This window comes from Dendrobates tinctorius, unplaced genomic scaffold (genome assembly GCF_039654945.1).
Source record: "Dendrobates tinctorius isolate UK_male_01 unplaced genomic scaffold, ASM3965494v1 ptg000035l, whole genome shotgun sequence".
NCBI classification, from domain to species: Eukaryota; Metazoa; Chordata; class Amphibia; order Anura; family Dendrobatidae; genus Dendrobates; species Dendrobates tinctorius.
Genome location: NW_027361703.1, coordinates 69,155,848 through 69,167,891, shown reverse-complemented (window position 1 = coordinate 69,167,891; position 12,044 = coordinate 69,155,848). Strand labels below are relative to the sequence as shown.

The 12,044-nt window shown below is 46.9% G+C and overlaps 1 protein-coding gene across 2 annotated transcripts in view; it reads left to right on the top strand.

The window, feature by feature from the left end:
• Window positions 1-12,044, top strand: part of LHFPL3 (LHFPL tetraspan subfamily member 3) — a 130,278-nt gene that overhangs the window by 74,137 nt on the left and 44,097 nt on the right. The window contains exon 3 of one of the 2 annotated variants that reach the window (XM_073573627.1): window positions 8,284-8,310. The exons of the other annotated variant lie outside the window; for it this stretch is intronic. Within the exon in view, the coding sequence (XP_073429728.1) occupies window positions 8,284-8,300 (17 nt within the window). The 3' untranslated portion in view covers window positions 8,301-8,310. The remainder of the gene's footprint in view (window positions 1-8,283; window positions 8,311-12,044) is intronic. 2 annotated transcript variants of the gene reach the window in all.

Genomic DNA, 12,044 nt, shown 5'->3' with positions numbered 1-12,044 from the left:
ACCGCGCCAGGATGGAAGGGGTCGCTCCAGCAGGCGGAGGGGTAAGTGCGCATAGCGCAGACCACCCTCTCCCACCCATTACCCCAACCCAGATCTGAGTAGGTGCCCCTTCTGTATTATTAGGAGAAGGGAGCCCCGACAGAATCCCCCTCGGGGGCGAAGGACCCGGCAAAGGCCACCTCCAAATCGGTCAGATGCCCAGTATGCAGGGTAAAGCTGACAAGACCCTATGCGGACCCTGTACCTCAAGGGTCGTAGGCGAGGAACAGCCATCCCTCCTAGCCGAAATGAGATCGCTGATAAGGGAGGAAGTTCGGGCCTCTACATCCAGCCTCGCACGGCGTCAGTCCCCCAGCCCAGGGCCGAGTCGCAAACGTCCAAGGTGGGAAGCGGACCCAGAGTCGGAAGAAAGCCCTAGTGAGGAGTCCGAATTCCGGGATTCGGATCAGGAAGAAGAAGGCGAGATCCGGGGGGATAGACAAGATCAGAGCAGGAAATACCTATTCAGACTGGAGGACACGGACGAGTTGGTCCAAGCAGTCAGAAATACTATGCAGATAGAGGAGGTCCCTAAACCACAGTCCAGGCAGGACTTAATGTTCGGAGGACTGGTGGCCCGGAGACAGGTAGTGTTCCCTGTAAGTGAACACATCAAAACGATGGTCCAGGAGGAGTGGAAGGAGGCAGAGCGTCGACTGACACTCTCCCGAGACTTTAGAAGCAGACTGCCTTTTGATCCTGAGGAAACCCGGGCATGGGAAGAAATTCCTAAAATAGATGTCCCAGTCGCTAAAGTTACCAAAAAGACGGCTATCCCATTCGAGGACTCATCAGGTCTTCGAGACCCGTTGGATAGAAAGTTAGACGTCTTATTAAAAAGAGGATGGGAGACGTCGGCGGCTCTTATTAGGGCCAACATAGCAGCCACCTCGGTGGCCAGGTCTATGTTTTTGTGGATGGGGCAGTTGGAAGAACACCTAACCAACAAGACCCCTAGATCAGACATCCTAGCATCCCTTCCGCTCATGAAATCGGCTACGGCGTTCCTATCAGATACGTCGGCCGAATCGGTAAGATTTGCAGCCAGAAACAGCTCCCTCTCCAACGCGGCCCGAAGAGCAGTCTGGCTCAAATCCTGGTCGGGGGACAACGCTTCAAAAACTAAGCTATGCGCCATCCCCTTCTCGGGCCTGAGGGTATTCGGGCCAGCCCTAGATAACATTCTAGAGCTGGTGTCCTATAAAAAGAAGGGATTCCCGGAGGAAAAACCCAGACAACCCCAGTCCTTTCGGAGAGGCTCCTTTTCTAGGAGGCAGACCGAGTTCAGGGGTCGGGCAAGGTCCAGTAGAGGCTCCTATAAGGGCTCCTTCAGCCAGACCGGGAGGGACAGAGGTCCTCCATTCACATCAACCTCTAGATCGAGGAGGCAATGACGCCATAGGTATTGGGGGGAGACTTCGCCACTTCGCAGCAAACTGGTCCCGAGTCACCCACAATCAGTGGGTCCTCAGAACCATCGCGGAGGGCTACAATATAGAGCTTTATTCACCTCCCCCCGAAAGATATATTACCCCCACTGTCATCCTGGAGGACTCCGCAATGTGGACGGATCTACAGGACATGGTAAAATCAAAGGTCATAGTACCAGTTCCCCCGTCAGAAAGAGGGAAAGGGTACTATTCGTCCCTGTTCTCGATCACAAAACCATCTGGCGAGGCCCGTACCATCATAAACCTGAAACCACTAAATGCCTGGGTCAAGTACAAGAGATTCCGGATGGAATCGGTCCGATCCGCAACCCTCCTGATAGATCGGGACGCCGTCATGTGCACCCTAGACCTAAAGAAGGCCTACTACCAGGTCCCTATCCATCCCTCATCCCAGAGACTGCTAAGGTTTGCGGTCAGTTTACCAACCCGGACCTGCCACTTCCAGTTCCAGTGTCTTCCATTCGGGTTGGCCTCAGCTCCCAGAATCTTTACAAAGCTGGTGGGAGAAGTAGTGGCCTACCTGAGAGATCAGGGTATCGTGATCATACCCTATTTAGACGACTTCCTACTGGTGGCAAGATCCAGGGAAGCGCTCGTTCGCGACAGAAACCGAGCAACTACGGTAATGGAGTTCCTTGGATGGGTGATCAATTGGGAGAAGTCGAACATCAGGCCAGAAACCAGGAAAATATTTCTCGGGGTCCTCCTAGACTCAACCGACAGAATATCCTGGCTGTCCGAACAGAAGCAGAGGACTATTCAGACCAAAACCAGAGACCTGTTGAGACGTCAGTGCTCCATAAGAGAGGCAATGGAGGTCCTGGGCCTCATGACGGCCTGCATCCAGTGCGTCCGATGGGCCCAATTCTACTCAAGATCACTGCAGAAAGAGATCCTTGCAAGGTGGGACAGAAGTCGCTAGACAGACCCCTAAGGCTGCCAGAACGAGTAAGAGAGTCCCTTCGGTGGTGGACACGGTCCAGAAACCTTCAGGTGGGCGTATTTTGGACAGCCTCTCCATACGTGGTAGTCACCACGGACGCCAGTGTGTGGGGTTGGGGAGCCCACATAGAAGGGAAAATCTTCCAGGGGAGATGGCCAGTAGACATCAAGACCAGATCCTCCAATTTCAGAGAACTCTACGCGGTCTGGGAAGCGCTACGGCGGAACCAGTCGATACTAGAGAATCGTCATGTCCGTATACTATCCGACAATATGACGACAGTGGCATTCCTGAAGCACCAGGGAGGGCCCAGACATCAACCACTACAGGACCTAGCAGGAAAAATATTCGCTTGGGCAGAAAGAACAGTCCGATCAGTGACCGCAGTACACCTAGAGGGTTCCCAGAACGAAGTAGCAGACTACTTGAGCAGACAACGGATTCGCCCGACAGAATGGGAACTGAACGAAGAGATCTTCAACCATCTTTGTCAGCGTTGGGGGACCCCCAGTATAGATCTCTTTGCAAGCCGAAAGAATTCGAAGGTCCCCAGATTCTATTCCCTGAATCCGACGGACCACCCAGAAGGCGTGGATGCCCTGAGTCAGACCTGGGGAGAATCCCTCTCCTACGCATTCCCGCCACTGACCCTTATACCGGCAGTGCTCAGGAAAATACGCGAGGACCACGCACGAGTGATGTTGATCGCTCCATACTGGCCGAAGAGAAGCTAGTTTCCCCTTCTAGGAGCCATGGCAGTCGGAAATCCGGTCGAGCTACCCCTGTGGAAGGACATCATCCACCAGGGCCCGATCTACCATCCAAACCCAGCAAGACTTCATCTATCGGCCTGGATCCTGAGAGGGACATCCTGAAGACAAAGGGATTGTCGGACCAGGTCATATCCACCCTACTGGCCAGTAGGAAACCGGTGACATCCGCAATCTATAGGAAGATATGGAAAAGATTCTGTCTGGAGGGTGGCAGGTCCGATCTCGTGGCAGGCACCCCTGACCTCCCTAGCATACTAAGTTTTTTGCAGGCAGGTTTTAATAAAGGCCTTAAGCCTAGCACGCTAAAAGTCCAGGTTTCAGCCTTAAGCGCCTTCTTCGATTACCAGCTAGCTGCTCATCCCTGGGTAATAAGATTTATAAAGGCCACGCAGCGCCTGCGTCCCACGATTAGGCAGCTCACCCCGCCGTGGGATCTGGGTCTGGTACTCAGGTCCCTCTGTACAGACCACTATGCTCTAGGGGAGAAAATAACCATCTCTGCCCTCACCCGTAGAACGGCCTTCCTAGTAGCCATTACCACGGCCAAAAGGATAGGGGAGATCCAGGCCCTGTCCACTAAGGACCCATATCTACAGATAAGAGGGGATAGTATAATCCTAAGGTTAGACCCGGCCTTTACCCCGAAGGTAGTCTCCTCAAAGAATCTAAACCAGGAGGTAGTGTTACCATCGTTCTGCGACAATCCCCGTAATAAAAAAGAACAGCGTCTTCACTCGCTGGATGTGAGGCGCGCGGTGCTAGACTATCTAGAAGCCACCAATAGCTGGCGCATTGACCCAAACTTGTTCATCCTTTTTGGGGGTAAAAATAAGGGGAAGAAGGCCTCTAAGGCGTCTATCGCGCGCTGGATTACCTCAGTAATCTCTGACGCCTACCAAGCCGAAGGCGTTAGCCCGCCAGGGTCCATAAAAGCCCACTCTACGAGGGCGGTATCAGCCTCATGGGCCGAACGGGCGGGGGCCTCGGTTGACCAAATCTGTAGAGCAGCAACCTGGGCCAATCTGAATACATTCTGCAAGCACTACAAGCTTGACGTGTTGGCTGGTCAGCAGACCGCATTCGGAAGAAAAGTTCTCCAGGCGGTAATCCCACCCTGAGGAGGTGCTTTGGTACTCTCCATGGTGCTGTCAGGTGGACGTCCTGGAAAATAGGTATTAGACCTACCGGTAATGATGTTTCCAGGAGTCCATCCTGACAGCACGGGTACTTCCCTCCCTGTTATGTTATGCTATGTTGTATTTTGATATGTCATATGCTGTAATATGATTGTTTCATTAAACTGTTACTAGCATCATCCACCTTGCGGTACTTGTTAAATCACTGAGGGAGAGGAGGTGGGACGTGACCTTTAACCTCTCGTGTGCTTCCTGTCCCTGTAAGGAGGAGGAGGACGTCCTCCATGGTGCTGTCAGGATGGACTCCTGGAAACATCATTACCGGTAGGTCTAATACCTATTTTCTGTTTGTATCTGTGAAAACGGCTTATTACGTCATGAACAAATATGAGCATTCAATTGATGTGCACTTTCAGCTGTGTGAGTTTCAGTAGAAGTTACCCTCTCTGTTAATTGTTGCATCTCCATTTTTATTGAGGCAGATTTAGCCTTTTATGAGGATTCCAGTCTGGAGACATGTCTTCCCTGGTTGGGATAGCTTGTATGCTGGCTCTGAGATCCACCTAGACTTTCTTACACTGTAAGAGCTCTTTTTGTAAACTCCCCTCTGAGTGCCCAGGACAAGAAGGGCACAGTGCTACAGAGAAAGATCCCTTTCTGGGGAGCTGAGGGTGTCTGCAGGTGGCACAAACCCCAGCCTATGCAGGGACATGGAATGGTGAGTGATATCTGAGCCGGAGGAACAGAGGACTGGGACCCATCCTTATCACAGGAGACGCATCTAAGTTTTGGGGATGAAGTGTCTTCCGTCCACCATCTTAGGAAGAGGAAGACTCCTGCGCAGCCAGTGAGGTACCTGGGATATCTGGAGCCCCAACATCTAGGTGTTTGTTCTCCGCCAGCAGAGTCAGTACCTGACCTGCAGAGATGAGGGAAAGAAGTGATCTTCCACAATGCTCCCATTGTTGGTCGTCAGGGTGAGCGAGTGCTTGATAGGAAGAGCCAACGCCATTTTGGATCTCTATGGCATAGGAAGAGAAGAAGCTGAACTCCTGAAAAAGCTGGTAATACTCGCTGTAAAGGGGCAGAAATTTGTATGCGATGACTCTTTCTTTCTTTTTGCTGGCATTGGCGATGTTTTAACCAGTTTTGATGAGTCATACAGGATTTGGAGCATGTTCAGGATGGGATAAGATAGATGTGTGACTCTACTCCTCCATAGCCACGCTACGCCCCCCAACCGTTCTTTTATGACCAATTTATATATTATTCTTCAGATGTTTTCCTTTAGTCCAGCAATATATCTCACGTTACCCACATCCTTTATGCTTTTATCTGTGTTTAGTATATATGGACAGCATGGTAGCTCAGTGGTTATCACTGTTGCTTTGGGTTCAGATCCTATGAAGGACAACATCTGCAAGGAGTTTGTGTGTTCTCCCCGTGTTTGTGTGAGTTTCCTCCAGTAGTCAAGTTTCCTGCCACATGCGAAAGACATACTGATAGAGAATTTAGATTGTGAGCTCCAGTGGGGTCAGCAATGATAATGTATGTAAAGCACTGCAGAATATGAATGGATATAAGCAAAGCATAATAATATCAAAAAACATCTCTTGTGCTTTTGCCTGTACTTGAATCCTTTGAATTATTAACTGCTATGGAGTATGTTGCGCTATATACAGAGGGGAAAAAAAGTATTTAGTCAGCTATCAATTGTGCAAGTTCTCAAATATAAAAAGATGAGAGAGGCCTATATATAATTGGCATCATAGGTAGACCACAACTATGAGTCAAAATGAGAAAACAAATCCAGAAAATCACCTTGTCTGCCTTAGCAAGATTTATTATGCAAATTATGGTGCAAAATAAGTATTTTCTCATTAACAAAAGTTCATATCAATATTTTGTTATATATCCTTTGTTGGTAATGACAGATTTCAAACGTTTTCTGTGAGACTTCACAAGGTTGGCACACACTGTTTGTGGTATGTTGGCCCATTCCTCCATGCAGATCTGCTCTAGAGAAGTGATGTTTTGGGCCTGTCGCTGGGCAACACAGACTTTAAAATCCCTCCAAAGGTTTTCTATGGGGTTGAGATCTGAAAACTGGCTAGGCCACTCCAGGACCTTCATATACTTCTTACGAAGCCACTCCTTCGTTGCCCTGGCAGTGTGCTTGGGATCATTATCATGCTGAAAGACCCATCCATGTTTCATTTTCAATGCCCTTGCTCATGGAAGAAGGTTTGTACTCAAGATCTCACAATACATGGCCACATTCATTCTTTCATGTACACAGATCAGTTGTCCTGGTCTCTTTGCAGAGCAACAGCCCCAAATTATTATGTGGCCACCCCCATGCTTCACAGTAGGTATGGTGTTCTTTAGATGCAACTCAGCATTCTGTCTCCTCCAAACACAGCGAGTTTTGTTTCTACCAAACTACTTTGGTTTCATCAGATCATATGACATTCTCCCAATACTCTTCTGGATCATCCAAATGCTCTCTAGCAAACTTCAGATGGGCCCGGACATGTACTGGCTTATGCAGGGGGACACATCTGGCACTGCAAGATCTGAGTCCCTGGGGGCGTAGTGTGTTTCTGATGGTAGCCTTTGTTATGGTGGTACCAGCTCTATGAAGGTCATTCACTAGGTCCCCCCGTTTTGTCCTGGGATTTTTGCTCACAGTTCGTGTGATCATTTTGACCCCATGGGGTGAGATCTTGCGTGGAGCCCCAGATCGAGGGAGATTATCAGTGGTCTTGTATGTCTTCCATTTTCTTATTATTGCTCCCACAGTTGATTTCATTACACCAACCTGCTTGCTTATTGCAGATTCAGTCTTCCCAGCCTGGTGCAGGGCTACAATTTTGTTTCTGGTGACCATAGTGGAGTTTGGAGTGTGACTGTTTGAGGTTGTGGACAGGTGTCTTTTTTACTGATAACAAGTTCAAAGAGGTGCCATTACTACGTGCAATGAGTGGAGGACAGAGGAGCCTCTTAAAGAAGAAGTTACAGGTCTGTGAGAGCGAGAAATCTTGTATGTTTTAGGTGACCAAATACTTATTTTCCATCATAATTTGAAAAATAAATCTTGCCAAATCAGACAAGGTGATTTTCTGGATTTGTTTTCTAATTTTAACTCTCATAGTTGTGGTCAAGCTATGTCAGTTACAGGCCTCTCTCATCTTTTTAAGTGGGAGAACTTGCACAATTAGTGGCTGACTAAATATTTTTTTCCCCCACTGTAAAGTGAAATAAACAGTGCTGGAGAAATAAGTAGCATTTGTTCTGTTTGCACCTGCAATAGCAATTGAAACGGAATGTTTCATGTATTTGATTTTTGGTTTTAATAACTAGAAGTAAAGCTGTAGAATAGAAATAATGTGTTATTTTTTTTCGCTTATGCTGTAACTATTTATTTTTCATTTATGAAATCTTTTCTGGGGGGCTGCCACATTCGACATACTGTACATGCATACTTTTATGGCAGGTGAAATGAATAGAAGTCATATGATAGAGAAATGTAATAGATTATTTCAGTCTCCAGGAATAGATTGCAAAATAGAGTACAGCCGCCTCCACCAGATCCTAGGAAGTGACAGGGGAGATGCATGCACGGCCTTATCTATGTGCAGGGCTGACATTCTGCTTTATCTAAGCTTCCAGCAGTACAATGGAGCTGTTGAAAAATAATTTTAGTTGTGAATTCACTTGGGAAATTCTCAAGAGAATCTTAAAATATTGGTTCATTATTTAATAAATACATTCCCATTTTTGTATCTAGATATTTTTGTGACTTATGCACTTTCTTTGGAATCAAATACATCATTGCACTGTAACTACACCTATAAAATCTCTACTTACACAAATAGTTTCCAATCATTTTATTTTTCTAACAGTTACTCCCTAACAAGCATATTTTCCCTTCTTCACAGATGATGGAAATGCCTAAAATATCTGAGGTATGTACAACATACGGATATTTCATGTCCAAGCATGGCACATGCTGTGAAATGTTTATATGTGCTTCTGCTTTTATATTTGCATGGCTTATTGTTGATATCCCGTGGTTTGACAGTGTTGGCCAATTTGTGCATTTTACGTGTCACAGCTTTTATAAACTCCTGACCCTAGTGGATAGTATTCATTATAAAGGAAATCACTTTAAAGTTATCTGATCAACCCCTTTCAATATGCCCTTTGAAGAGATGGAGTTGAAGGCTTGGCACTCCCGTCCCCTTCCAATAAGCCACAGTATATGCAAATAAAGTCCGTGGAGCCTCATTTAAACACGGGACTAGCCAGATCTTCCTCCAGGGAATGGCCCAGCCACAGTAGAAAGCTCTCGGAAAGAGCTAGGATGCTCATTTAACTACACTCCTCAACATTGAAACTGCAATACCAAGACACAAAATTTGTGCAATAATGAATATCACAGAATCGAAAAAGATGTTAGTGATACACAATTGATGAAAAAATGGAAACCGAATTTTCAAAACATTTCGATATATTCAGTATAGAATACAAGCACCACATAGAGAAATACAGGCACTTACAAGCCTTGAGATGCTATTTATTAGTGAAGTTCATAGGCCGGTTTCACATTAGCGCTTTTTAAGCGCACGCACGGCCGGGGGTAGCTCCGCCCCCGAGCCGGCTCTCTGCCCGGCGTGCCCGCCCCTTGCTTGTAGCCCCGCCTCCTAGCGCACAGCGGCGCCTGCGATCGGCGCACCCTATCTTTAGCATAGGGTGTGCAGATCGTGCGCAGGCCGTGCGCTAGTTGCGCTTTGACCTGCGCACTTTTGACGGTGCGCTGTGCGCGCCAAAATCAAACTTTTCGGATTTTGGCACGCACGGCGCACCGTCAAAAGTGCGCAGCGCAGGTCAAAGCGCAACTAGCGCACGGCCTGCGCACCCTATGCTAAAGATAGGGTGCGCCGATCGCAGGCGCCGCTGTGCGCTAGGAGGCGGCGCTACAAGCAAGGGGCGGGCACGCCGGGCAGAGAGCCGGCTCGGGGGTGGAGCTACCCCCGGCCGTGCGTGCGCTTGAAAAGCGCTAATGTGAAACCGGCCTATGGATTGTTTTGCCAAGCTCAATGAACTTGAGCACACAAATCATCAAGATCTGCTAGCAGTTCATTTTGCAATCGCTGACCAATAAGAACCCAGATATGCTCTATGGGAGACAAGTTCAGAGATGCTGATGGCCATGCCAGCAAGGATTAGGCCACGCAGGCTGTTGACAGTAGCATGAGCAACACACAGCCTGGTGTTTGTGTTGAAAAATGGCTCCTGGTACGCTTTAAAGAAATGACTGCACCACTGTAATGTCATGCCATTCACACAAAGATTGAGAACATGCTCTGTTGGAAACATGTCTGGTGATCATACGTTCCTCCCCATGTTCCCACTGCACCTTATATGAACCTTACATGTATACCGTCTGGGTACTTGCCTGATTTTAATTGACTGGGATAAAGGATTTTTTGTTTTAGCTGGATCAATTTTTTCCATGCATTGCATCGAGCGCCTGCATCAGTGCTGATCGTGAGCTCCCAGATCCACTGGAACTGGTGCAGGGTGAGCTGGTTTTCTTCTTATCTCAAGCTATTAGTGGAGCTGGAATGAAGACTATAGGAGACCAGCTATCATGCAGTAGGCCCGTCCTCACAGTAATTCAGGCAGATGGAGCAATGTTAAGTTCTCTTGTGAAGGTCTCTTCATTGAATTACCCAAATGGTCCAATCAAATTCAAAGAATGACACAAGGTGATCCATTCTGTACTGAAAGTGAAATTAGATGACACATACCAAGCTTAAAGTGTCAAGCAATGTGTACAAAAACCATCAGAAGGCATTTGCACAACACCTTGAGACAGACATCCAGCTATAGGTGTTCCTTTGACTTCACACCATACCTTTAAAAGACTATCATAGTTCTGAGCAAAACAGCAATAAAGGCTGGAATGGAGGGCTGTCATCATCAGCAATGAGTCATGGACTAATGCCATAAAGAGGCCGCATATTGTTGATGTTACTGTGAGTATCCTGCTGTCTTGCAAACTTGTCACATCTAACACATCTGGGATATCACTGGTCGACGATTGCAAAGAGAGCTGCAGGCAGAGGATCTTGATGATTTGTGTTCCCAAGTGCATTCAGCTTCACAAAACATTCCTCAGAAAACCATTAATAATCTCATTGATAGCATGCCAAGGCGTGTGAGTGCATGTATTTCTGCTTGTGGCATTAATGAATAAATTGAGATGTTTTGAAAAAATGTTTTAATTATGTGGATACCATTAACATGTCTATTAATCCCTTGATTTACATACTTTTAAAGGGTATGTTTCCACAGTCAGATGTTACAGCATAGTGGAGGGAATTTTATGAAATCCCATCTCCACTATGCGTTCAAAGACGCAGGTGGCAGACTTGTGTATACGCTCATGTCTATGTTCAATGAACACATGCGGAATCACCACACGTTCAAAAGGGGGCAGTGCTTTGGGCGGAGCTGCGTGTAAAGCGCTGCCGTTACCTGAACGTGGAAACATACGCTTAGGCTTTTCTTTCTTGGTGTTGCAATTACAATGTTGAGGAGCATATTTATTACATACCATGCTCAGTATTACTATATTTCTTCTGCACCAGATTGGCTGCTTAAAACTGTGGGGTCGTTTAACATCAATGTTTGACATCATAAATGCTTGTAACTGAATTGGCACCAATTCACACAGACACATTAAAACAAGTTGCAAGAAAAGTAGAAGTTATTATAGTCTCATATGGGGTCCCATCTCCATGTTACAGTTATGGTTTTTGGAATGTGATATCCAACAAACTGTTATAAATGATGGTCAGGAATGAGGAGGTTAATAGAAGGTGGTCCCCTTTCCTGCAGTAACAGACTACTGACTTGACAGCGTCACAATGGTCCTGTTAATCTTTTTGCTCAACATTAGTTTCCATGTGCTTTTCACAACATAGTGTATTAAGTATCTTCCCTTCATCTCTAAACTCCTGGAACGCCTGGTCCACTCCCGTCTTATCCGCTATCTGTTTGATAACTCACTTCTCGATCCTCTCCAATCCGGTTTCCGCTCTTTACACTCTACTGATACTGCCCTCACTAAAGTCTCTAATGATCTACTAACAGCTAAATCAAATGGTCATTACTCCATGCTAATTCTCTTGGATCTCTCTGCAGCATTCGACACTGTGGATCATCAGCTCCTCCTCACTATGCTCCGTTCCATTGGCCTCAAGGACACCGTTCTCTCCTGGTTCTCCTCCTATCTCTCTGACCGCTCCTTTACTGTATCTTTTGCCGGTTCCTCCTCCTCTCACCTTCCCCTTACTGTTGGGGTTTCTCAAGGATCGTTTCTAGGCCCCCTCCTCTTCTCCTTGTAAACTGCCCCTATTGGTCAAACTATCAGTAGATTTGGTTTCCAGTACCATCTCTATGCTGATGACACCCAATTATACACTTCTCCTGACATCACGTCAGCCTTTCTAGAAAACACCAGCGATTGTCTAAACGCTGTGTCTAACATCATGTCCTCACTATATCTGAAACTGAACCTGTCAGAGACTGAACTCCTTGTGTTTCCTCCCTCTACTAATGTACCTATACCCGACATTGCCATTTCTGTGTGTGGTTCCACTATTACTCCCCAGCTACATGCCCGCTGTCT